Source organism: Gymnoscopelus microlampas, assembly GCF_963454915.1.
Source record: "Gymnoscopelus microlampas genome assembly, chromosome: 15".
Taxonomy (NCBI): Eukaryota; Metazoa; Chordata; class Actinopteri; order Myctophiformes; family Myctophidae; genus Gymnoscopelus; species Gymnoscopelus microlampas.
In genome coordinates, this window is record NC_139952.1 from 35,732,803 (window position 1) to 35,760,575 (window position 27,773).

The following is a 27,773-nucleotide window of genomic DNA, read 5'->3' on the forward strand; positions in this document are numbered from 1 at the left end:
ACACACACACACACACACACACACACACACACACACACACACACACACACAATCTTCACTATGGTTCTTGCTGACTTCCACATTGCAGTTTTGCAGAGGCATTTTAATGGGCAAGAGATGAAAGCAATTGAGAGTATGTACAGTAGCAGCAATATAATTAATTATTTGTCACCATTACAAATATGCACACTGAAATAAATCCCATTTATAAACAAACTCACGCTCTCAGATGAATATAGAAGCTAATTCTTCTGACTAACTTTAGGAATTCTAGTTGATCTTATTCCATTCTATCTTATCTCAGGTTAGGAAATCCTAAAATACTCAATCCATCATGAATGGAAATTGTTGATCGTCTTTCAACGATCCTGAAGCCATCGTCTTTCATTTCACTAACGTCGGTTGGTAAAATATACAAGAGCTAAAGATGCCAGACTACTATCTAGAGTTTCTAATTCCAAAGCTACAGTACATGGTGAAAACAACTTGCTAAAATGTTTTTCGGATTATTTACCACTATAGTTTTTCATGAACATTTATTTTTATCATCATTTGAGATGGCAGACACGATGCTCCTGATAATGAGACAGAGGATACGATCCTTTAGTAAAGTAAAATAAAAATAGCATTAAATCTACACAAGAACACACAAAACCATTCTGCCTACACTTCCAGAAATGTAATTACTTCACACCATGATCATTGCAACAAATGTCTGTGAGTGTCCAGCAATTCCTCGGGGACCACGCAAGTTGTGAACGATATCAGGAACGATGAGGTTGGGAATGCATGCTCCACCCGGTTATGCAATACTGTTGTCAGAGTACTCGCTGTACACGTAGTGAGAGTACCCTAGCCAGTGTGGCACCCGTTAGCACAGTTATGAATGGGTACCGGCCTACTCGGGAATGATGCAAGTCAGGAGCGATGCAAGTTGGGAATGCATGATCCACCCGTTGGACCGTTTGAATTCAAAATAATCTCAGAGACTTCATTTCAAGCTGACATAGTGATGGAAGAAATATAAGTATCAGTACCACAATGTTACAAGTAAAAGTCTGGTATTCAGAATTTACTTGAGTAAAAGTACACAAGTACTGGCATCAAAATATACTTAAAGTACCACAAGTAAAAGTAAACATTATGCAGAACGTTATTAAGTTTTCAAAATGTATACAAATCTTTTGAAAATAGCAGATCTACAAGCTCACATCACGATGCAACGCGTTATGATCATCACAACGATCGTGTGATGCTCTATTTGAGCATCACACAATGCTCAAATAGAGCATCTATTTGAATAGAATAGAGCATCTAATAGAGCATCTATAACAGCCGATCTATTTGAAAATAGATCGGCTATTTTCAAATAGACAAAGTATAGGGCTTAAGTGGTTAATGTATGTTTTGTAATAATAATCAAAATCGACAAAGTAACTAGTAACCAAAGCTTTCAAATAACTACAAGTAAAACTACATTTTTTAAATTGGAAATACTCCAGTAAAGTAAAAATACCTCAAAATTGTACTTAAGTACAGTACTACAGTACAGTAGTTAGTCACTACCACTGCATATACCTGCCAGCACAGACTATGCTCTGAGGGGAGCTCTGATTTCTTCCATAACCATCAACGCCCCCCTCCCACCCAGTCAAAACATCTAGATTGAGCTCCAAACATAGACTCAATCCTCTGCTGAGAGGGCACATTGAGACACTGTGATTAGAAGTATCATTACTGTAGATGACAGACTTGTCTCGAGAGCGCTGGCTGCCACTCAAACAGCTGCCATTTAGTTGACAACTGTGCCCAAAGGTGGTGGTAGTGTGGGGGGTGGGGGGGGGGGGGGGGGTGTTACACGGAGACAGATTTGACTTTGTCTACGAGGGGGGAGACAAAGGACAAAGGGATCCTGATCACATGACTCCTGGTGGAGATAAAGAAGATGCTAATTAAAATGCATCGTGGGACATTCATCATTAGGGCTGTCCTACATTATGGCATACATTGTGCATTGTATGCGTGGATGCAGGATCTGAAAGTCCGTAGGGAACTTGCATGGAATTGTATGGGATGAGCAGTGTGGAAATCTGACATAGGAGATGACCTTGAGAGGCGGTCTGTTCGTGGCTAGAGTGTAATCAGTACTGCTGTACGAGGCCAGAGAGAGAAGGAACTGGTAGTGAGCAAACTGCATGTGGGAGTCAACCCAAGGTGCTCAAGACCATGAGTCGGCTAATCTGCATTCTCGCACATCGCATGGAAATTTGTGTGTGGATGTTATAGTATTTGCACATGTGCCTGTACTGTATGTACGCTTAAATGCACTTGCATTGCATGCACCATTGAGGTGTACATGTATGCTTGTAACTGTTACTGTACATCTATATGTACCAGACATCTATAAAATGTCTGGTACATATTGGACTACATGTGTCCATGGGATGGGGGATCACAGCGCAGGAGCTAGATGAATACATCTTTCTCTGTCTCCCAGACCAGCATGCATCTCACAATCCAGGACAAATAATTGTGATTAACAATTTAACTGTGTTTTCGGCCTTTAACATTTTTGATTGGCTATTAGGCTTTGTAGACAAAAAATCCACAGGGCAGATGACAAATTACTTAAAAATGACTGACACATTTAATAATACTATATTATTAAATATAGTATAGTATTTATTAATAATACTATAAATTATATTTAATATACTTTCAAAATGTAAACAAAATAATGGAAATAGCCGATATATAAGCTCACAACGAGTCGCATTGTGAGATTGCAGATCTGCTGTTTCCACTATTAAACAACAGATTTATATGAACAAAAGTATGTCACTTCTTTCTGTTCCTTCTCTTCACACATTGTCGAAGCTATGCAAATGTAAAGCACACGTGCACTTTTATCCACCTCCTCTTAGGAATATAAAACCACATTTTGGTGATAAAACCCCCCGAAAACAAATATTTTTTAAGAAAACCATTAACAGAATGGGCCGGGGCGTCCGAGTGGCACATGGGTTTAAGTACCCGCCCTCCACTGTGGGGACTGGGGACCGATTACTTCACACAGTGCAATGGCCCTTCGCCAAGTCCTACAACCCTTAGTTACTGTTGCTACACCTGCCAAGTTTCTGCTCCTGCCATGACAGACGCCAGCATGTCAATCATCATTAATGTCAACTATTTTAGCGAGAGAGAGTCAAGCATTCGCTTGCACAACACCCTCCTCTAAACCAGGGGTCTTCAACGTTTTCAGACCCCCTAGCTGAGAAAGAGATGAAGCAGGGACCCCCACTACTTATTGTATAAAATTGTGTTTCAGATGAAAAAAAAAAATATTACTTGGTCTGCTCTTTTTTCCCTCTACACCTATAACTCTTTGCCAAAAATAGCAGATCTACAAGCTCACAACGCCTCGCGCTGCGAGGCGTTGTGAGCTTGTAGATCTGCTATTTTTGGCTAAAGTTCTCCTCAGAAAAGGGAGGGGTGGTTCAAGTGGTTAATGTAAAAAAAAATCATATTGCACAAAGATTTGGCGGCCCCCTGTAGTAACTCTGAGGACCCCCTAGGGGTCCCGGACCCCCTGTTGAAGAGGCCTCCTCTAAACTTTGATGGTATATCTGTCGGACTTGTACATTCCATATACACACCTCTTCAGCATTTGTGCTGAGAACTTTACAGGCCTTCCGCATCTAGTTGTGGTTGGTAATGTAGACCAGAGGTTCTCAACCTGTGGGTCGGGACCCCCAGAGGAACCCAGCTGATAGTGAAGTGACAATTTAAGGACTTTTAAGACCTTTTTAATATAGCTAAAAAAAAAGAAGGAAAAAAAAGACCATTACTGCATCAAAACTAATCAACAAACTATACTATAAAAACGGGTCAAACATTGCCCATTGGTGAAATTGTCAAATAATATAAGAAAGAGGCAGAAATTGAGAAAATAGCCGATCTACAAGCTCACAACGCGAATTGCTGAGCTTGTAGATTTGCTATTTTCACAATATTTATCTGGGGAACCGAGTAAAACTAAATGTAATGCCTACATTTCCAAGTGCTTGTCAGGGTGGGGGTCCCCAGTTCAAATATGATTATTTTGGGGGGTTGCACGGCCTGAAAAAGTTGAGAACACAGATGTAGACAGTGGTTTTTCTAGGGAGGTACTGGGTTGGCAAAGGGAAAATTGGCCATGTTCGCTGGTTGGAAGCTCACAGGCCAGGGTCAGTGTTCTTTGTCGCTGCACTAGCTACTCCTACAGACCTACTGGTTGGTTGGAACTGCTGAAGCTCCTCACTGTCAGGTAAAGAGAAGTGGCTGGCAACTCCATGTGTATGAGGACACACGTGGCTATCTACACCCTCTCTAAGACCAACAAGCGGGTGTTATCAGCAAAAGGGACCAATTTGTAGTTCATTGTTCGATGGGAATTGACATCATGATTAAATTGCTGAGAAAAACTTTATCAAAAAATGTAATCTTTATCAAAACTGTGAATTTGGACAGAACATTTGTCGACCTTTAGTTCCTCCACTCTACAGCCATGGGTTTATTGTGAACATTTTTGTGCATGTAAAACCATGAACAACAGAGTGTAGGTCATGGGTGGTAGTAATGAGCTACGGGAGAGACTGAGGGAGAATGTATTTTGTGAAAGCTATTAATGAGTATTAGTCCGGGCTGGGAGGTTTCAGGCTGATTTGAGGGCTTTGTGATGCTGCGTTTCAGTGTAATTTATTTTGTCTCTCCAGAAAAGGCCCTGGCAGACTAAAGGGCTTGGTGACAGTCTGTGGTAATCATCATACGATAGCTCCGCCTCCCACTTTGGACACATCTGGCTGTTTTTTTGTGTATAGTACAGTATGTGTATTTGTTCTGAGAGAGAGTGTGTGTGTGTGTGTGTGTGTGTGTGTGTGTGTGTGTGTGTGTGTGTGTGTGTGTGTGTGTGTGTGTGTGTGTGTGTGTGTGTGTGTGTGTGTGTGTGTCTGTGTGTGTGTGTGTGTGTGTGTGTGTGTGTGTGTGTGTGTGAGAGTGTGTTTTTATGATGCATTGCATTGTGTTTACATCTTCCAATGAATTAAAGTGTAAGTGACTTTCTATATGTATTCTGTATCTGTGGGTTTCTGTTTCTATTCATGCAGGCATTAGTGTGTGTGTGTGTGTGTGTGTGTGTGTGTGTGTGTGTGTGTGTGTGTGTGTGTGTGTGTGTGTGTGTGTGTGTGTGTGTGTGTGTGTGTTGCCATCTGTCAGAGGAGCGGCTGTGTTCGCCTCAGGACAGTGGCGTCCAACAGGGCCTCAGATTATTGCTGTTTACTACACCAGATTAACCCACTGAACAATACTAATCCCTCTCTCTACCACTGTCCTCTCCCCTCTCACTAACACATGTTCATTCCTGTGTGTTCTACCGTATTACGCAACATACGTAGTATACCATCCAAGAACATTTGAAAAAAAAATGTATACTGTCCAGTAACCATCCGAGGAAGTGTATCTGATACGCAGGAGAAGGGGCTGGGGGCAGCAAGAATGTAGACTTTAGTCAAATAGCCTTTTTCATGTGATAATGTGGCATCCGAGATGATGTGTGGCTATTGTTTTGAGGTGATAATGACCAATGGCCATTGGGGTTTCAAAGTAATTCACACATTAACTTAGCAATATAGCGGTTGGGGTTTCAAAGTAATTCACACATTAACTTAGCAATATAGCGGTTATTTCATTCGGCGACTATACGCACGCATGTGTGCATGATGCATTCATACCTTTGGATAGTTGAAAGACTGGAGGTGTTGTGTCTTTCAGTGGCTAAAGATTAAACAAAACAAAACAAAAACTGTATAAAGAACCCAAATTTAATTCAGTTGAGCGGTCACCGCCAGTCACCAGGCTAGCCTGTCAACTGGAACACTTTGATTGAAACAGACTGTTTTCCTCCCTTCATGTGGATGTCATTGCTGTCGGGCAGAAAAACTCTTATCTCCATATTTTACTTTTTGTGTGTTTTCGTAAATGAATGCCCTACTTGACCATACTACAGCGTCACACAAAAGCAGATCTGCAAGCTCGAAACGTGTCGCGAAGCGACGCGTTTTCAGATTGTAGATCTGCTACTTTTGCTATTTTAGATTTTGAATCCTGAAAAGTAACAGTTTTGGACATATGAGGTTTCCAATTCCACCCGACAGAGACGATATATGATCCTCTGTGCAAACGTTATACTTTCCCTGTGGACCTGCAATGTGGATTTTCCTTTTTTATGTTACGTTTCTGCCCTTTTTTTGGCACCTTGTGTCTAATCTCGTGCACACATACCTGCCACTATGTGGACCTACCGATGTGCTACCACTTTCACACCTTATGTTTAATCTCATGTACATAATGTATCTGCTGGTGTTATGTACAGTATACATTATGTATATGTAGATATCTTTTATATGTTCTCTTTGACATGCTTCTTTAATGTTTAATCATTTCTCCCTGCCCTACCCCCCCCCCCCCCCTTTTCTTTTTCTCCTTTTCTGAAAAACAATAAGTCGGAGCTTAAGCAAAAACTAATTTCACCCACTTCTTTGCACCTGTAAACCATGTGAGTGATGAGATGATAAAATGGATTCTTCCAATTATGATTATTTTTATTATTAATTTGATCGTATCTTATCTCCTCCTTCTATTCCGTCATCCTCTAGCTAATCCATGCTTATGTAACACCTGAGATTCAAGCCTGGGTCTCTCCCGTGTGGGACGCCAAACATCATCTACCGCTACGCCAAGAGAGAATCCCACTTTGGCCTGGGAGATATTAAGCTTCCGGCTGAGCTACTCTGCTACACTTAGAAATATGGTTAAAGTGATATACACAAACCGCAATATAACACCTTTTGTTGATAATGTTAAATACAGCCATGACATTTATCCCTTGCTTCATTGATCTCTTTCCCTTCTCACTCATTGAGTGATAAAAGCTATGAAATGTTTCAGACACCATGTATTATTGACACTACTACAAGGACTTGCGAACAACAAAGATCCATACAAGAAGACGCACCATTTTTCCCTGCAATTGATTGATTGATTGAATATTTTATTAGACAGAAATGCTAACAGCACGAGTACACTCTGACCATACCTGTTGTTTTACCTGTTGTTTTATCTCTTGCACTTTATCTTGTGCACTATGCTATGCTATAGATGATGATGACGATGATGACGAAAACAAGCACTTTATGTCCGGCACTTTATTCTCTGAATATAGCCCTTCGTTCTATCTCTTGCACTTTATCTTTGTCTCTTGCACTTTGATAATGATGATGATGACGAGGATGAAACAAGCACTTTATGCCCGGCACTTTATATCTCTGATGTATATCTCTGAATGTAGCCCTTTGTCTCAGATCTTGCACTAGATGCGCCCAGACTTATGTTTTATGCTATGGCGTTTGTTTGTTGTCCTGTATTCTGTGTATGTTTTAAACCACTACTCCGGCTGTAAACTTATTTGCCCTTTTGGGACACTAATAAAGACCTTGACCTTGACCTTGTCATACACTTGGTCTAAAAGGATTTCATTCACTCTTTTTTTAAAACAACTGCTGTTTACATTAAAGAAGAAACATTTCTCATATTTATTGAGACCCTTCACTAAATTAGAAATAGTGAAAGCATTGAATTCAATCAATCAATCAATCGATCGATCAATCAATCAATCATTCATTCTTTCTTTCATTCACTTGCTTCAAATGAGAGCATAACCATAAGCTACACTGCCATCATCTCTGCTATTTCACATCCTTGTGATGAAGATTTGTCCGCAGCGGTTCCCAAATAGCAATAGCATATAGCATATTCCGGAGACAATGTGCAAGTTTGACCAATGAAAGCCATATCTAACTGCCAAACAAATATTGCATATTAATTTGACTCAACATGGGGAAATCACCCAGCCCGGACACATAAAGGATTGGTAGATTGATAGCTAGCCCTGTTCTCCATTATTTGGAAAACTACATAAACTGGATGGGTAGACTGAGTTGGCGAAATAAAAAGCAGTAAAAAGCCAGTGTTCTTGAGGCTAGTTGTCCCTTTTCATTAAGCCCACTTTGCAAGTCATTTAGCTCCTCCACCTGTACCCAATATGCTGCTGTGCAGCAAAACTGCTAAACTATCAACTGCGCTGCTGGAATAATTTTTTACCGCCCTCAAACTCTAGGAATACATTAGCCTCTATGTGACTATGTCATTTAGAGAGAGGGCACGATTGCATTTGACTTCCAGCACAGAAGCATTCAGCCTGAGTTGACTCCACACGCCTAACTTCTAACATCTAAATCCCAGGAGGTTTGTGAAAGCATCTAAGCTCTGCTATGCCTATGGCTATTCGTGACACAGATTGCTCTCTCATAAATTTGACATTGGCCATTCCAGCACTCTCAACCCCTTCCTCACCCCACACACCCACACCCACACACAGATGTGCGTGCCGTGCATATATCCATTCATGACAGTAACTGAGGCGGCGAGAGTTTTGACTGACTCACGCACACAACCAAGCACTGCCGTTTTCCTCACAAGGTCTTATGTTGCACTTGATCAGATAAGTGGTGTTACAAATGGATAAACAGGCCTTGCTAATTGCAACAGAACACATTCAATTAGAATATCATTGTTTCATGATATTGAATTGATACTGTTTCTCTGACAAGGTTTCATATCCTTTTCAGGGAAAGGCAGAGTTGTACTGTATGTTTATGGTGACATTAGGGCTGTCACAACAATCGAACATCAAATAATCGTTGACTATGGGGTGAAAATGCACTAGTGGGCATGGCTACCGCTAAAGTCAATATTATATATATATATATATATATATATATATGTCAATACAATAAAGTTGTGCGTGCCTCAACACACAACTTTTTTTCAACGCCGGATGAAAGAGGCTGGGCATTAAGTGGGTACGGCCTCCACGAGTCTGAAACATTTCCACATGACGGTGACATCACCGTCGCATCATTTGTATCTTCATTCCATTCCTTTGCCCACTAGCCGGGAGTGTCCATACTCAAGCACACTTACAAGCTGTACTTTGACACTCGCACTGGTGAACAGTGGTGTAAGGTAACTAAGTACATTTACTCAAGTACTGTACTTAAGTAAATCTTTGAGTTTTTTTTACTTTACTCGAGTATTTCCAATTTTCAATACTTTTACTTCTACTCCACTACATCTCAGAGGCAAATATTGTACTTTTACTTCACTACAATTATTTGAAAACTTCTACAAGATCTACAAGCTCACAACGCGTTGCGTTGTGAGCTTGTAGATCTGCTATTTTCAAACATTTTAGTACTTTTACTTTTGGTACTTTAAGTATATTTTGAAGCCAATACTTTTGTACTTTTACTCAAGTAACATTTTGAACACATGCCTTTTACTTGTAACAGAGTTTGTTTATATTGTGGTATTGCTACTTTTACTTAAGTCAAATATCTGAGTATTTTTTCCACCACTGCTGGTGAAACACTAGTGGGATTAATGTACCTGTCCGGTAGACTACACAAGTCATTTCATGTTTGACAACAATCAAGTAGAATTATCAGAAGGTGTAATTTACGAAAGATATCATATACTAAAATGTATAAATTATATTGATGATCCATTGATAATGCAATCTGACTTTTACTTCCTTTCTATCTGTCTCTCTCCGCCCATCTCGGTCTCTGCAGACAGTGGAACCTGCGGAGGTGCTGGAAGCATCCAGATGTTCTATACATTCCACAACAGAACAGATTGTCTGTGTGAACAGAATGTAATTTCACCATTTAGACTGTAGACCCGAGCATCAGCACAGCAGACCACAGGTCTGAAGTAGGCTGCAATGAATACTGTCTGTATTTAAGCCATGTTTTAATCTCCGGAAACCACTGCTTAAATCTCACATACTGTACACACACACAACTTCATTTTGATCTGGATACTCCGGTGCAGTTTCCATGAATGGAATGGCAGAGTACATGAAAATAACCATCATTTGTAATCCGGATGTGAATTCAAATACATATTGTAATCCAGATATACATTATTCATATTTGTACTGTTTTACGTTTTACGTTAATACATAGATGGATGGTTAAAATTATATCCCTAAGTCTTTTCCCAAATGACTGTAAGACAAGTCTCTCAACATGGGGAAGCTATTTCCCAATCTACAGTAGGCTTGTTCCAACTGGCGATCGTATATCACTGACTGAAGGGAAGATTGGTTGATTGGTTTTCCCTACACTGATATTGAGGCTGCTACTTCTCTGCAAGTTAATAAGCAAAGTAGCTAAAGCTCTTCAGAAAATCCTCATGGTGAGTTAAGTGACATTCTACACTATCAGCTGGCAGAGTCCTTGGTTTCCCAGATACGAATGGGAACGATGCCGGAAAATGGAAGAACTTGATGATTTAATTATCTTTCGTTCTTGTGTGTGTGTGTCTACTCCTTTTGTGCCTCAGATTGGCCGAATGTCCTTCGCATTTACATGTTCATATTTCTGTGGCAATTAAATATACGTTTTAAATAAGAGGCAGTACAGTAGCTCGCCTGTCGTTTTCTATTGATTCCAGTGTAGAAGTTCAGTAGTAGTAGTGTATAGTAGTCATGATGTCCATGTAGAAGATCATCACACTCGCATACAATGACATGCATTAGTGCACACATCAGTGGACAGACCGACCTAGAAAGCTACCGACTGACTGACTGGCACACACATGCATACACACAAGATCATGAAATCCTCCATCGCCCATTCATCAATGTATCCATCCACCCATGCATCCCCCATTAGTCTATGCATCCAGTCATTCAGCTAGACATGTTCAGTATCTGTTCATCCCTCTAAACCGGCAATAGGCTTGCTGTGGTCGGTGTGATTATTTTCCACCAATTAATACATTCATACTAATTACTAATATACCAGTAACACTGGGGTCCCTATTTTAACAGCGTCCAACAACTGTCCATGCCATGTGTTAGTGCCTGCCGCAAAGGGCCCTGAATTACTGATTACGCATTGCACTCTGCGGAAAATAAGGCCTTGGATGTGTATGCATTGTGCATAGCCTACTTAACTTCACTGTGTGCCATCTGATTTAAATAACTGCATTGCAGTTATTATTAACCAGTACGTGTCCTACTCAACATTTGCCATTGGGTTATACAAGTAAACAGACAGACAGTAAATATCCAATCAGAGCACTAGAATAAACAGCCACAATGTCAAAAACAGTAAATAAGAAAGTAACGTTGGTTAAGAGCACATTATGTGTAACATTCACATGTTAAGTAAATCAAGCACTGTCAAGAAAACGTTCTCTCCCTACTCATTACATGGTTATTTTACTTCATAATTTTACTGTCCGGGCGTCATCCAGCTATTGATCCTAGTATTGATAACATGCTTAGTACTTTGTTTATACAATAATAATAATATACAATAATAGAAATGGTTTTATCGGTGGGCATCAGTATATGCTCGCACACCGTGTAACACTGGTAATGCTGGCTACCTCAACAACCCTATCAGGCAACCATCAATCTATCCATCCACCCATCTGTCAATCTGGTCATCCAACCATCACATCTATCTTTCCATACAGCCATCCATCCATCCATCGGTTCCCCTGCCACTGTTTACATTCAGAAAGCATCGCTTCTCTCTCTCTCTCTCCCTCCCTCCCGCCTCCCCCTATCTCCCTCAAGCCCTCCCATCTGTTCCCCTCCTCCTCACTACTTCTCTGATCTGTTCAACTGAAGCAGGTTTAATCAAGCTGAGACACATCACTTGTGACACTGATGATGTATATTCCATTTTAGCTTGATTTTTTACTTGATTGACTGATTTTATTTATGGACTATCAGACACAGACAGAAACATGAATCCAAAGGACAACCTTTTGATGTGAGAAGTCTTATTTCTAACATAGTCCCAAGATGTTAAGACAATGAAAAAACACACACAAAAAAAACATATAATAAGCCTAAATATGTTACCCCTGTTCCATAAACAAAAATCCTAATAAGCCCTTCTCATATTTAAAAATCACACCCTGTGTGAAGGAAGCGGTGCCTTTGGGGCGGGGCTTAACTCATTGCAGTTCGTCCCTATTGGTCGTCTGAGTCCACTTACCAAATTTGTGCTTGGTAGCATGCTGCAAACTGGAATAATGGCTGTTTAAAGCCCAGCCAATGGGCAGACAGAGGGGGCGGGGCTTAAGTAATTGCAGTTCGTCCCTATTGGTGGTTTTAGTCCATGTACAAAATTTGTACTCCGTAGCATGCTGCGAACTTGAGTTATGGCTGTTTAAAGGCCAGCCAATGGGAAGACAGAGGGGGCGGGGCTTCAGCAATTAATGCTCGTCCCTATTGGTGGTCTAAGTCCACATACCAAATTTGGACTTGGTGGCATGCTGCAAACTGGAGTTATAGCTGTTTAAAATCCCGTGCTCATCCCGTGCTCATACGGGCGGACGGACATAACATACGCTGGGGGTCCCTGGAACCCTGGGGCGGGGCTTCAGCAATTCATGCTCGTCCCTATTGGTGGTCTAAGTCCACATACCAAATGTGGACTTGGTGGCATGCTGCAAACTGGAGTTATAGCTGTTTAAAATCCTGTGCTCATCCCGTGCTCATACGGGCGGACGGACATAACATGCGCTGGGGGTCCCTGGACCCCTCTTTGATAACTTCAGCAATTCATGCTCGTCCCTATTGGTGGTCTAAGTCCACATACCAAACTTGGACTTGGTGGCATGCTGCACACTGGAGTTATAGCTGTTTAAAATCCCGTGCTCATCCCGTGCTCGGACATAACATACGCTGGGGGTCCCTGGACCCCTCTTTGATAACCAGTGGTACGCGTGGGCAATGAGAGGAGAGATGGCATAGGCAGTGTCCACGTCCGTGTGTGTGTGTGTGTGTGTGTGTGTGTGTGTGTGTGTGTGTGTGTGCGCGTGTGTTTGTATGTGTTTCTTCTTTGCCGTGCTCATCCCGGGCTCATACGGACGGACGGACATACGGACAGAGTCAAACGTAGAGCGGTTGGCACCGCTAAAAATGTAACATATAGCAAGTCTGTTCCACAACATGGCAGTATTGTAAAAAGGAACTTCAGGCTACATTATCTTTCACTTGAGGCACTTTACATGAACTCACACTGGCCCTGGTATAATACTGTAGTATATAATACTGTAGTTACGTATGCTGATTATGAACCATGTTATCTGAAAACACAAATATTGATACCCATTTATGATATTGTACATAATATGCTGCAGCTTCTGTAGTTCTACTCTTGGGCTGTACTGGCAGTGGTTCTACCCCATTTAGCTTCCGTTTTAGTACAGAAAATGGGTGACGATAGTGTGGTTTAAACAGTGAATTATTTGTGGTTAGAGAGTGAACTGCTGATGCCATGCTGAAGGAATGACAAAAATGCTAAAGATAGAAATGCCAGATCTCCACAGCCTTCAACTTTAGTCTATTTTTCTTCACTAAAGAAAAGCTTGTTTGTCATGATAAAAAGAACATACTTTCTGTGTCAGGCTTTGTATCAGGCTTTGACACTTGTGGTTAGAGTGTCCGCTCTGAGATTGGGAGACCGGGGTTCATTTCCCGGCCGAGTCATACCAAAGACCATTAAAAATATGGCAGCTTTTGTCTATGTTGTTACTGCAGTCAAAAATATGTAAAGATATTAAATTACAGTATAAGATCAAATAATGTACCTACAGCTTTTATTTTCCCCCAGGAGTGAAATTCAATATACAGGATAATAAGGCAGCATTTTATTATTAACCTATAAATACAAAAAGTTGCACTGTATAATCCTCAGGTTTGCGGGTACCATTAGTTGTGTCTGTCTTTCACAAATGAATAACAACTAAATACAAATAAAAGTGTATTTATTTATCAAAATCAACCAATGTGATAAAATATTAGCCTGCATGTTGGCCTAAATGTTTGGTTTAGTCCCCCTGGAGAAGAATGCACAAGCCACCACTGCTCTCACGCTCCAGAAACAGGAGATACTGTAGGCTCCTGACCTACGGACCACAGGCTGCTTACTGTTATACTAGTGGAGAGCGCCAACAAAAATATTTTGGAAACTGCAGTAAAAGATAAACTGAGTGAATGCAGGGATTTTGTAGCCCATAATTTGTTGGATAAAATGAATGTAAAAATATACGTATATAGATATTGGACATAACTGTTCTATAATGCTATTCACAGGAGATAACGGGCAGAACCTAGCTCCAACACCACCAAGGTGAAGGGTTCTTCTATTCTCTATGTTGCTAAATGGCACTAAACATTACCAGGGTTTCAGATTCCATTCCCTATGTAGCCCAACAGGGTGAGCAAGGCATTGCTTGGTTCAAGAATGTTGCTTGGCCAAAATGTGACGTTTTGTCAAATGAATCGCCACCATGAACCCGATTTGAAGAATTTGCGGCAGAGAGTTTTTTTATTTGGCCTATTGGGAGTGTGCATGCAAAGTTTCACTCCAATCGGTCCAACAGTGCCGGAGATTAGCTGTTCACAGACTGAATGACACACGGACAGACAGGGGCGAAAACATACTGTAGTCTGAGACAATAATCACAAAAAGAGAATCCAGAGATCCATGTCATTGTTATTATGGACCTTTATACTCCACTCGTTTTAATCCATTTTAGAATACATTATTGACCCAACAGCAAAAGTGATGACTGAATCAAGGATAAAGTCAAAGTACATTGGTTTGCCCACATTTCCTGCAGTCCATTTCGACTGTAAAACACAGCATGTTGGGGAAAAGAGCTCAACAGAAAATGGCAGTTGACAGAATCACATTGACAGCTTCGGTCTCCATTGTACTGAAAGACATAGGGATGAGAGGTTTCCTAGCAACACCCAATCCACTGGGCGCACAAATAATTGAAGCCTACTGTGTGAATAAATAGCCTAGGAAAGTATATTGGATTTTTATCCCCGTTTATTTTCATGACGCGCTTGATGTGAAGGTATGCTGTGTAATATTTCAATGTCATTCCTGGAACTAGCTATTGTATGCCTCGCTAATCAGGAGCAAGCAGGTTTTCCCTCGGTAGTGTGCTCTCTCTCTCTCTCTGTCTCTCTTCTTTCTCTCTCGCCCCCTGCATTAAGTACCCTCAAGTCACACAACGTTCAGCATAGATAAGGGGCCACTTCATTTCCTCCTGTGAAATACCAAACAATAAATCTATATTATTAGACCCATTATGACATCGTTTGCCATGCGCCAATGAGCTAACAGCCTTACAGCACATCTCCATGTGTTGCGATTAACACCTGTAAGCTCTATAACCTTCCTGCCCTCTCACTGCATTTCATGGAAGACCACTAATTACCCTTCACACACAACTGGCCCCGGCTCTGCCTGCCAAACAGGAAATGATGTCATAGTGACCTCATAGTATAGCGATTTCAGGCCACCCCAACAGAGCAAATGGCAGATATCGGATGATTGGATGACCCTCACTGTTGACACGTACGTAGTATGGATCCAAATAGAAAAACACACACATGGACATGTGCACACATTGCCTGGCATGGCTAATATCACTGCGCAGATATTGGTCTGGGATCTCTGTGTGGATCCTGCATTTCCAAGGGGCGGATTAAAAACATGCCTCTGGTGATAAACCCTCCCCATATTTGCACACTGGGCCCTGATTGGTCCCTCACACGCACACGCACGCACACACACACACACACACACACACACACACACACACACACACACACACACACACACACACACACACACACACACACACACACACACACACACACACACACACACGATGGAAACTAGACATGCAGGAAACAGAGTGGTCACAATCAATACAGAGGAAATATTGACAGACTGGACTCGTTATGCAACACACATTAGGACCAAAACTAAAATGCATGACAATGGTGTATTTCATTGCTCTGTCAAACACTAAACTTTGTGTCATTACTTTCTCGGTGTGGCCAGTATAAACACTGTGGTATTTTTCTTTTCCTTATTGTGACAAACAGTAGGACAGCCAAAATGAAGACAGCATGAGATACGGTAGTGCATGTCTGGGTCCAGAGCTGGACCATTAACCAATACACGTCGTTCACTGGGCAAAATGTGTATACTGTACTTAGTTCCAAAGTTAAATGGTGTTGGGGATAAATAAGTATCTGGTTGCATTTCATTTAAAACCTGAGATGGGTGGGGACTGGGTACTCTTCCCACAGTCCCCAAGGCTTAACTTTGTGTTATAATAAACCACAGTCTCAATCCTCATCATCACTGACACTGGGTGAGTCATACAAGAGAGATGGAACCTATCCGCTCTTCAAAACCGTGACGATTGGGGGCTTTCCAACTATGGTAATCATTAAGTCTGTTGTTTCTGAAGAGCTGTGATTTCTTTCTCCATTTTCTGTAAACCCTGTTTTTGGCACCTTTAACTAAACTAAACAATCTACATCTACTTATTTGTTGGTGGAACTAAATTAGACTCCATGATAGTATGGAATGACTCCAATAGAACGTGTCTTTTTAGATACAGATGGATGAGTCAGAAGCTACAGCACAGCCACAGGCTGTAGCCTAGATCCGTACAAATTTCCGGAAGCATCCCAGATGTTCAACAATATTATCTGTGTTCTGTAGCAGAACAGAACATTCCTATCATCTCTATAAATGAGCCTCTGTTTCCTTTCAATTTGATGTACTCAGGAAGTGGAATTTCAACTTTGATATAGAAATGCGGGAAGCATTTTTGTCTTAGAAAGGCTGCTATACAGTGCATTCCATCTATGAAGAAGGAATGAAGAATGGAAGCTTTGTCATTGTTAAGTGAGCTGCACTTTTTGAATTCTGAATTCGAAGGGAAGAAAAGCGCATCAGCATCTGGTGCCCGGCAACATAGAGTACACTGTCTGGGAGAATGACAGCTGGCGATTAAAGGCAAACTAAAAGAATAAGGGTGGAAGAATCATGATTAAACCCGATTAAAAACAATAAAAAAAATGTCTAGGGTAGGGTAGGGTAGGGTAGATTAAGTGATATTTTTTGGTTTAATCAAGACGTTTTTAATGAAAACATATCATGATTCTGATTCAGTAACAGGGGTCTCCTCGTCTCTCCAGCTCTTTAATAAGCAGAAAATATACCTTTTCAGGTGTGTTGCCAATTTCAGCCAATCAGGAGAGAGTACCATTTATCAGGTTACATTTTATAGTGTTCCAGTTCCAAATTAGTTTGCTCACTTCTCTGTGTCCAATTCCACTTGTTTATCCTGTATCCTGTATGCTCCTGAATGGATAGAATTGGTATCCCGACCTGAAAATGCATTTTATGCTACTAAAGTGCTGGAAACGGGGAGACCCGTTATTGAATTACTATCAGAATATAGAACTTTGTACAATCATTGTTATTTAATATTGAAAAGCTGATCTATCGTGGATGATAATCACATTTCAGGTTCTTCAATGACAGAGCAATAAAGGTGTTGATTATATCAATAAAGGTGCTGATTGGTTAATAATCTTTAAACATTTTTCACAGCTCAACACACATGACATTTGAGAATTCAATTGGATGGTTGCTTTAGTTTAGGTAAAAAAAAAGGGGGGGGGGGCAGTGGACCTTAATACTTTTTAATTGTGAGTTCATAAAAAGAACACAATCTCAATATTGTAGATGGAGATGCCCTGATTGTTTATAACGTAGCTGATCGTTTATTGCAACACAGTAGTATTGGGCAAGATTATGTGAATGCAAATGTGAGTGATACTGGACAGAGTTAATGGTTATTACAGAACAATGGATCAGAAGTGGTTCATAATGGAGGACCTCATAACAGCTATATATTGATGGAATATCAGACATCACACGCACGTGTGCAAGCAACCACAGCAGCGCTCTACAATGATTGGCTCTCTTCCTGAAGCTTCTGCACCAAGTGCATTATGGGCAATCAGGAAATGGGGATACATTCAGCTCAACCTTCTCTCCCTATCTCTCCATTTCCCTCCATCTTTTACATATACCAGCCTTACCATCAGCCTATAATTGTGTCAATATGGTACCACATTCCTGTATATCCCCCTACTTTCATCCCCCCGTCCCTCAATCCATCCTACAGCCGTTCACCCTTCTCAAGGTGACTCACAGGAGGAGAGCCTTCCCTCTCTCTCTCTCTCTCTCTCAATTGGTCTCTCTACCATCCCCCCCTCCTCCTTCACTCAGTGTGTATGTGAGGATGTGTCTGTGTTATGCTGCGAGGATCACCGTCCTCTCAGCGCGGCCTACAGTCAGCCGGTGACCTTCGTTTCATCTCTGCCCGCGGAGCCTGATCGTTGCTTCCCGTGGCTCCAGGCCCATATTGATTGATCGGTTCAGATCGGTCCCCCCCACCCCCCTTCTCCCTCATCCTCCCCCTTTACTCTTATCCATTTTACATTCTACCCTCCATGGCGCAATGTTAACGAATCACAGACCTCGGAACGGGAGTTTCCACTGCCCCCAGCCCCCCCACCTCCCTCCACTCCACTCCACTCCTCCCTCTCCCTCTCCTCCTTCTCCCCCCTCTTTGACGCAGTAGCCGGAGAGAGTCGTGCGCGGTGTACCCCTCCGGCAATCCAACGGACAGCATCCACAAACTGTGACAGGGCGACACCATTTCGAGTTGCACTCTCATATAGCGTGAGAGAGAGAGAGCAAAGGGAGAACAGAGAACCTCCACACAGCATTGACAGAACAGAGAATGACATCATGTAAGGTCTATATGTGTAGTGGTCTCTCTCTGAACAGGATGTCCTTTATGAACCAACACAACGTCGTGTCTACAAAGTTGGACTTCAAATGACACAGGGGGAAGACGTGTTGATTCTAGTCTGATGTGATCGTGCTATAATTATGGGGACCCCACTCGTCGACATTGGGGGGCACCCACCACCACCATTGAGGAACCATTTTGACGCAGTTGTCTCTGTGCCCGCTTTGGTACCCGAAACATAATATTACACGCCATGCTAAAACCTAAGGCGTATTGTAAATGACAGCACCACAACAAGCAACATAACACCATGTCAAGGCAAAGTGGCAGACAGACAAGGGTCACCAATACAATAGCCTAAAATGGGTGATATTTTACTCCCAGTCCCCACCCTCTCTGGATGTCACTGTCACCCATGCATGCTTGTTAGTTATAAATTACACAAATACCAAGACATAGCGTTGTAAAAAGGCATGTCTGTGGGGGCTCAATTATGAAACAACGCTGCCCAGGGACATATTTAGTGATCATTCCTATGATCATTAGAACCTGCAGTCAGATGTGATGGGAAGATAACATCATCCGCAGTCCAGGCTGTGCATGTGAATGTCATCAACATCCATTTACACATATTTCCATAATGCAAGTGTTACAAGCTGATTATCAACACATTGTTGGCTTTATGAGATCTGTTCTTTGTTCTCTGTTCTTTTTTTCTCAGTTCATGGAAATAAAGACACAGATTGCTACTCTCCTCACCGCATTATGACGCACGGGCTGCTGGATGGAGTCATGTGGATATGGTCCTATCTATCTGATGCAAAATGTATTTAGAAAACGGCTAAATGCTTGAGAAACAAGCATCCAAAACGTACTGTCTGTCAATTCCATCATGGCGTGATTATCATTTGCAACGCCTTTACTAAAGGATGAAGATGACATTATAATAGGCCTGCATGGCAACTACGGCTTTCCACCAATTCTCATCCCAGTCACAGAATAGAAATGCCGGTGATACACAACACATATCATCGTGGATGGAGTCCGTTGCTAATGGGGGAGTAAAAAAATGCTCTTTTCGACAAGGGACTCCATCGTGTATTAGGCTATATTGAGCATATATATCCCAGTGTTCAATGTCATTCGAACATCATAGCTTTTCCCCACATATACTGTACATGTTTACTCTTTACTTGGCAGAACACTCATGCTATAAGTATATATATATTATATACACATACATCAGGGCATTTATATTGCGTTTTAAGCCTCGTTTATACTTCACCGTGCGACACGTCCTATGCTGAAAAATAGCAGATCTGCAAGCTCACTATGTGAGACTATGTGAGCTTGCAGATCTGCTATTTTCGGCGTCCAACTATCCGTCCATATGGTGAAGTGTAAACGGAGCTTTAACGGTGATAAACGGAGCTCTGCTTACCCCCATCTCGACGCGGTCAGGCGGGTCTCTCCTCAGCAGCAGAAACGGTCAGGATGGATGTGGATGCAACCAGAACTACAGCCGGTTTGAGGCGCGACGGAGACACGGAGAGTAAAATTGTGTCTTTTCTTTGATAGAAATAACGTCTCTCCTCACCAAAAACTGCACAAATGAAACAAAAAGCTGTTAATAAGAGGAGGAAATAGCGCTGAGTCTCATTTGTAAGAAGAAGAAAGAAGAACGGCCATAAGGGAACTTGACGAGGCAATAACGTTTCATTGAACACAAAGCACGCGTCCAACTCAAATTTAAATCAAAAAAGGGGTACGTTTGGTTTCTTTTTCAGGTGTTTTTTTTAAATGACAGGTTGCAGTTATAACAATGGAGCAGGCGTCCCGCTCGAGCCTCCCTTGCCTCGCGCCCTGGCAGCAGGTGCAACTGATGCCAGCGGATCACACAGCGTTTAAACCGCTGGCTGGAAACCGTTTCATTCAGGATGCTGCTGCTGCCTGGATGACCGTATCCCTCCGCGCATGTGCTCAGGCACAAGCTCAGGCCGCGGCACTACGCCTTTCTTTGCTGTGTGTTGCACAGCCAAAAAAAAAAGCACTCCGCGTGTGAAAGAAGAGCCGGTGGTGGGTCCTGATTGATGCAGCAGATGACATGATGCACCGCCTAGTGTGGTCGGGCTACACCCAAAGTTTACATTTAACCACTTAAACCCCATATGGTAGAGCGGAGTCCATCAGGGCTCTATGCTAGTATCTTTTCAGGTCAACAAGCTTACAACGCCAGCGCTGTATTAGCTTGTCGATCTGCTATTTTCTGCGAAAGCTTTCCCCACAATACAGATGCTGGGGTTTAAGTAGTTAGCCTAAGCCATTAAGTGTGCTCCCAACGCCCATTCAGTGCCCCAATAGGTTAGGCTACTGTCCCATAGGTCACTTTTTGAGGGATGAAGCTCACTCTTTGGCCAGTAGCAGCAAGGACAGCTCAGTCACACATCTTTCCAAAAAAAAAAGCTCCTCCTCGTAAAGGTCGCCACCAGGTATTTCTAAACGTAACCTCAGCTCAGTAAAACTATGCCTAAACCTAACCTTATTCCCGAACGTAACCTCAGTAAAACTATGCCTAAACCTAACCTTATTCCTAATCTTAACCTCAGTAGAACTATGCCTAAACCTAACCTTATTTGTAATCTTAACCTCAGTAAAACTATGCCTAAACCTAACCTTATTCCTAACCTTAACCTCAATACAACAAATACAAGAACCGCTGGGGGGGCGAGTGTGTTTTGGGTCGAGCCTTCCGGTTACCAATACAATAGATTAGATCATAACACGACTGTCAGGAGGGCAGGGCAGAATAGGCCTTAGCTAATAATTGGAGCTTTGACTTGCAATGATGACACAACAAAGACTTAGGCCGTGCTATTTTGGGTGAAATAGAGCCCAGGCCATGGTGTATAGCACACACAATAGCTTTTAATCTACCCAGTATGCACATGTGTCTCCCTGCTCGTGCAAAACTCAGGCTTCAGTGTCACATGATGTATTTCTGTATGTGCCACCTGTTGTTGAAGATTAGACAATTATAACGGTGTTTTCAGAACCTTCAAATTGGTTGGCTGAGTCACTGTGGTAGCATAGCAGAAGACAAAACACACCCATTGTGCGTGCGCGTGTGTGTTTTATACTGAAAGGCCTAATTATAAAACATATCACTGGGAGGTCAATCAAGAGACAATACCCAAATACATCTCTATTCACGCGCTCGCACGCACACGCAGCCAAGGTGACTCAATCAATAAGAGCACTTGAATAACTGAAGGAGCAAGTACAGTATAGCAAGGGTTGAGAGAGATTGCTTTGGCAATGTAAACGTATGTTTTCTCATGCCAATAAAGCCCCTTTGAATTGAAACATTGGATTGAAAATAGAGTGAGTTAAGCCTGGTGTATATCCCTTTGCACGATAGTGTGCTGGCTGAAAATAACAGTGACAGCGTCATCATGACAAAAAAACTGATGTGTTGAAATGATGTTTTCATCTGTCTATCCTTGTGCTGGAAAAAGCTCAATAAACATAACGTTAAAAAAAAGAACTCACAGATCCATTTGGGTAATTTTTTCTTTTTTTTTTACTGAGGATTTTACTGTGTAGGTTTCAAATGTTCTTATGTGCTTTTATATGTCTTTGTTTAGTTGTAATTACTTGTATGAGTGCCTCAAGATGAAGATTCCAAAATATGTTTTCTTACATCCCATTATACACGTATAAGAGAGTCAAATTCTTGGGTTTTGGCTTCCACCATTGGAGCAAAGAAGATAGCAAAAATAGCAATAAAGTAATTGACATAGCAGTCAAAATAGTAATAAAAAATAAAATAACTATTGTACAATGTAAGGTGCCTTTGTTTTGTTTATTTAAATAATGTGGAGTATATGTAAGGTACAGTGTGTGTGTGTGTGTGTGTGTGTGTGTGTGTGTGTGTGTGTGTGTGTGTGTGTGTGTGTGTGTGTGTGTGTGTGTGTGTGTGTGTTTGAGGGGATCCTCAAAGAAAATAAATACAGTTAAGAAAAACAACACAACATCATCAGTCATAGAACAATACCAAAAGTGACGAAAAATAAAATCATAATTACATAGTGTAATAATTATAGTATGTTCATTGTTCAAGTGATCACATAATAAGAAGACAGTGCCTTTTTTAACAGATAAAAAGATGATCAGATGAAGCTTTAAAACGTAATGGCCTTTTTAGCTATTGTTTTTGAAACTGCAGGAACAGAAGAGAGCTGTGCAGAGAGCATCAAATGATAATTAGAGGAGAAAGGTATCATAATTGTTTTAAATACTGAGGATAACTGAAATGTATACATTTTAAAATAAACTGTAACCAGTGGCCCTGTCTTCTAATAATGGTGAGGGCAATGGTAACAGACAATAACAAATCTGCGCAGTATATTATAAACTGTATTGAGAGGAAAGCGCTTTTGATTAGTTTTGCATGCAACTTGATAGGCGAATCCAATGATGATAAAATAAGTTGCAATATGAACTTGTTTCTAACAAAAAAAGTAAATTAGTTTCTGGAACGGTAATGAACACCAATATTGAGTTAAATGTTCCTAACCATATATTCGATATGACATTGAAATGAAAGTTAAGAGTCAAATGCCGAAGTTTTTGGCGTGTTCATCTCTTTCCAGTGGTGTACCATCTATATAGCACATGAATGAGCTTCAGATGTACGTATGTGATGCTCTGGCGAGTACCAAAGATCATAGGGTAAGATTTAGTCTTGTTGAGTAGTCATTTATTAGCTGCGAGCGAGTGTTGTAGTGTATTCAAATCCGATCGCAAAGCTGATTCAATTTATAAAATAGTTTTATTTGTGTATATAACGTTACTGTATTATTATTTTGTGTATTTGGTTGTTTGCCTTTGTGTGGGATTGTGTATGCACACAGCTGGATCTGAGTGTGTTTGTGTAAAAGGCAGACAGACAGACAGACAGACAGGCAGGCAATAGGCTGTTAATGTCCACTGTTTATAAGCCATGGTTGTCTGGTGGGGGGAAAAACAATCTGTCCCGGAGCCTGCTGGTCTGGGCCTTGAGGCTACAGTACTGCTTGCCAAATGGTAGCAGTTGAACAGTTCATGGTTAGGGTGGCTGGCATCTTTGATGTGGGGCTGCCATAGCTGAATGGCCAGAGAGTCAGAAGTCAGAAGTTGGAATCAGAAGGTCCCCGGTTTGCCCCCTGGCCCCGGCCTATGTGTTGATGTGTCCTTGAGCAAGACACTTACAGTAACCCCTAACAGTGCCGTTTTGATAGAACCCACTGCTCCGAATAATTGGGTTAAATGTAGAGGACACATTTCACATACAGTATGTGCAAATGTACTGTAACAAAAATACCCCATTTCCCTTGATAATCTTATGGGCTTTACGGACAGACCGTCTGACCTTCTGTAGCACTTTGGGGTTGAGGACATTGCAGTTCCCATGACAGGCAGTGATGCATCCAGTCAGGATGCTCTCAGTGGTGCCTCTGTAAAGGCCCATAGGATTCCTTTCAGCCGCCTACTGTAACAGGTAGACAGACAGGTAACTGCGTGCGTGCGTGCGTGCGTGCGTGCGTCCGTCCGTCCGTGCGTCCGTGCGTGCGGGCGTGCGGGCGGTAGGCATCCACTGTATCTAGATGAGATCAATATTCTCTCCCATTATAATTGCAGTTTGGCCTGGTTTCTGCGGTGCTTTGTCATCGCTCCAGACTTCTATCAATGTGTTTTTCCTGCTTTCTTTCTGTTATCACAATGAGCAGAAAAACTGTGAAAAAATACAAACAAACATTCAACCTGAATGTACATGATAAAATGAATAAAAGTAGCGGCAAAAGATTAATACAGGTCCATTTGGGTACTTGCATGGGTAAATGGTTAATATAGTATATAGTCATACCGTATATTGTATATAAATATGAATTATTAGTACGTTATGTTTAGATTTCACCTTTGTTCACATTTTCTTCATTAAAACATTACCAAACTTACCAGAATAATTGAGGTAACGGTAACCACAACCTCGTGAATCTTTTCAAATCAATACATGCTTTAAAATGATTTGAAAAATGCATTAACATGCAATGATAACATAACTTTGAATAACGGCACAGTCCACCTACTGTCGCTCCAGCACATCTCAAGTCTGTTGGAAATATGGGAGTGTATTATAACGTAATTTATGTTTTACAGCTCAGGACATAGGCTTAAAACGATATTATCACTTGATTTGCCTAAAGAAGGAATATGATATTGACTGGTTGAAATAACTGCTGTGGCAGTTATTTCGAGGACTTTGTGGTTTTGCATTTCCTGTATGTGAGCTGCACACGCTATGTGACACAAAGTCTGTGGTCATGACTGATTAGTGAGATCAGAAAATACCCAAGATATCAGAGATTTGACCAAAGGTTACACACACACATGCAAGCCTGAATCATTAGATTTTCTCTTTTATTTAACGTGTCGTTTTTAATAATTTAATTGACACATATATGTAATTGCTGCTAATATAAAGCATAATTGCTTTTACTGAATTAATATAATGTATAAGATACACATCTTGGGGGAAATCCCCCCCCCCCCCCCAAGCAGTCGGAACAGGTGCAAAGTAAGGGTTTTTGTGGGTGTTGAAAACAACCACATACACAGACAAACTGACTTCTCAAACCTTCGTCTTCTCATATAGACTGGCTGGCCTGTACTTAAGGCTGAATGAGATCTAAATGGAATCTTCTCTTCCAAAAAATGTTATGTAAATTCTACATCATTTTAAAACAAGCCCAAATTATGGCATTTGTAAATCTGACCAGATCGACATGAAACCTTCCTAGAGTTTATTTCTATTTTTATTTCTATTTGGATTGGTATTGTTAAATACACATTTGTAATCCCACCAAATAAAAGGAAGCTTTTAAACTTTCAAAAAGCCTAATTTCTGAGTTAGTGCTACAAAGTTAAATAGACTAGGTTTCTTCGGAAGGAATGGCTGTTACGCCACTGATAAAAACTTACACTTCACATACAGTAGTTAGAGAATGTAGCTGATGAGATGATGTGAATGCACTAACTTTGTATGATACTGAAAGTAGTTAAAAATAGTAATTTCTTTTGTGTGACTAGACTTGGGACAAACGCAGAGTTGCGTTGGGGTCGGGTGAGCATCAGCACATTACTCTAGACAAAGGAGTAGGCTAGGACAGGTTGTCTCGTAAGGGTCATGGGTCATTTGAGGATTTAACAAGTACAAGTGACATAAAATGTGTACACTGTAAGGTTAGCGACCAAATAGATTTTTTGCGAGTAGGCCAGTAGAATGAGGGAGCCCCTCTGCCCCTCCCCTTCTTATAACTGTGGCACCTCCAGGGTCATACGTTGTCTTCAAGTCAGGGACGGTACCATTGGACGGAGATTAAGTTATTAAGGGGTCTACGGATGGTGATCAGACTCAGACCAAAAATTGTTCATAAATTCCCTGAAGGCCACGGGTCTGCTAACAAGGTTGAATTTGCTCTGAAGTCACCATGGCGGAAAATATGGTATTGGTTTCTCCGTCACCGCGGGTAGACGCAGTTTGAAAAAAATAGACGCTTCTGTGTATAGTCCGTTCAAAAGCAACCTGAAGGTTTCGGGGATCCTGTCTGTAACCACACACCACTCCAACATGGCTTGGACGACAAAAGGTCAGCAAGTTCATACCTTACTGAAATTGGTTTCCTCAAAAATAAATGTATACCTGGCTCCACTCTTAGCTAAATCAGGGAGCACAATGCAGACATCCACCCATACATGGGTATACAAGAGCAAAGAAAGACATTGAATTTCATTTAACTTTTGAGCCATGCAAGAACTCTTAACTAGAATGGCTGAGGCTGGGGTGCTGGAGGCACAGTTTTGCTATGTGTGGCAGATTTGGAGTCGCAGAGATGGAGTGTAGGAGGGAGCCATATTTAAACAGACTGCCTTGTTGTGAGAAAGGGCTTTGATTGATGCTAGAATGTCTGGCTGATTAGAAACACTTATTCAATCAGCAGACTGACAAGCTGAATACAGCTACTGTGTCCTGCATGATGAACTAATGCAATGCTTCATAAAATGTGTGCACCTGACCTCAGCTCTCTTGTCATTGCACAATCTGTTGATGGAGAGAGAGCAAACCATTCAAGTCGACATGGATAAAATTAGGACAGTCGACCAAATAATTTGATATACTACAGTATACTGTATGTTCAGCTGTGTCAGCTGAACATACAGTATTAATTTCTGAGATTCTGGGAGCACCGTGGTGTGAATGTGTGTATCTGTATGAATGTGAAGGATATGTGCCTACCGGTAAATCCTGGATAGTGAAAGATTACAAAAGACTGTGGGGAGGAAGACCTGGAGAGAATGAAGAAGAAGAAGAGGAAGTCGGCAAAAAAAAAACATCATAGAGACCTGGTCACCATAGCAACAGCTCTCAGGTAACCTTGGCACCCTAATCATCTCGCTGACATGAAACAAAATTGCGGAAATGAGAAACAGAAGAGATGGAGGGATGAATTGAGACAGAGAGAGAGAGAGAGAGAGAGAGAGAGAGAGAGAGAGAGAGAGAAATGAGAGGAAGGAAACGGCAAGTCACTAAGAAAGTGATTGAAAGAGGGTTGAAGATTAACCCATTAAGATCTGAGGCCGATTTTCTACAAAATTGTCTTCTAATTCCTAACTGTTTTCTGAAAAGCCTATGTTGCTATATCAGTGGTGCTCAAACTTTTTCCATGTCAAGGACCCCCAAAATTATATGTATTTGACCACCGACGCCCATATCAATACATGCTGTTCCAGGAACCCCCCCGAAGCAAAGATTTAAGTAAATATATATAATATATATATATATATATATATATATATATATAATGAAAGATTTGCACAAATGTTCATGCTTTTCACAAAAT

The 27,773-nt window shown here is 41.3% G+C and overlaps 1 protein-coding gene across 1 annotated transcript in view; it reads right to left on the reverse strand.

Moving 5' to 3' along the window:
- Positions 1-20,626, reverse strand: part of atp1a3a (ATPase Na+/K+ transporting subunit alpha 3a) — a 54,050-nt gene extending 33,424 nt beyond the window's left edge. Inside the window, exon 1 of the mRNA XM_084080894.1 lies at positions 20,276-20,626. Coding sequence (XP_083937020.1) covers positions 20,276-20,281 — 6 coding nt within the window. The 5' untranslated portion in view covers positions 20,282-20,626. The remainder of the gene's footprint in view (positions 1-20,275) is intronic.
- Between the last annotated feature and the right edge of the window lie 7,147 nt (positions 20,627-27,773).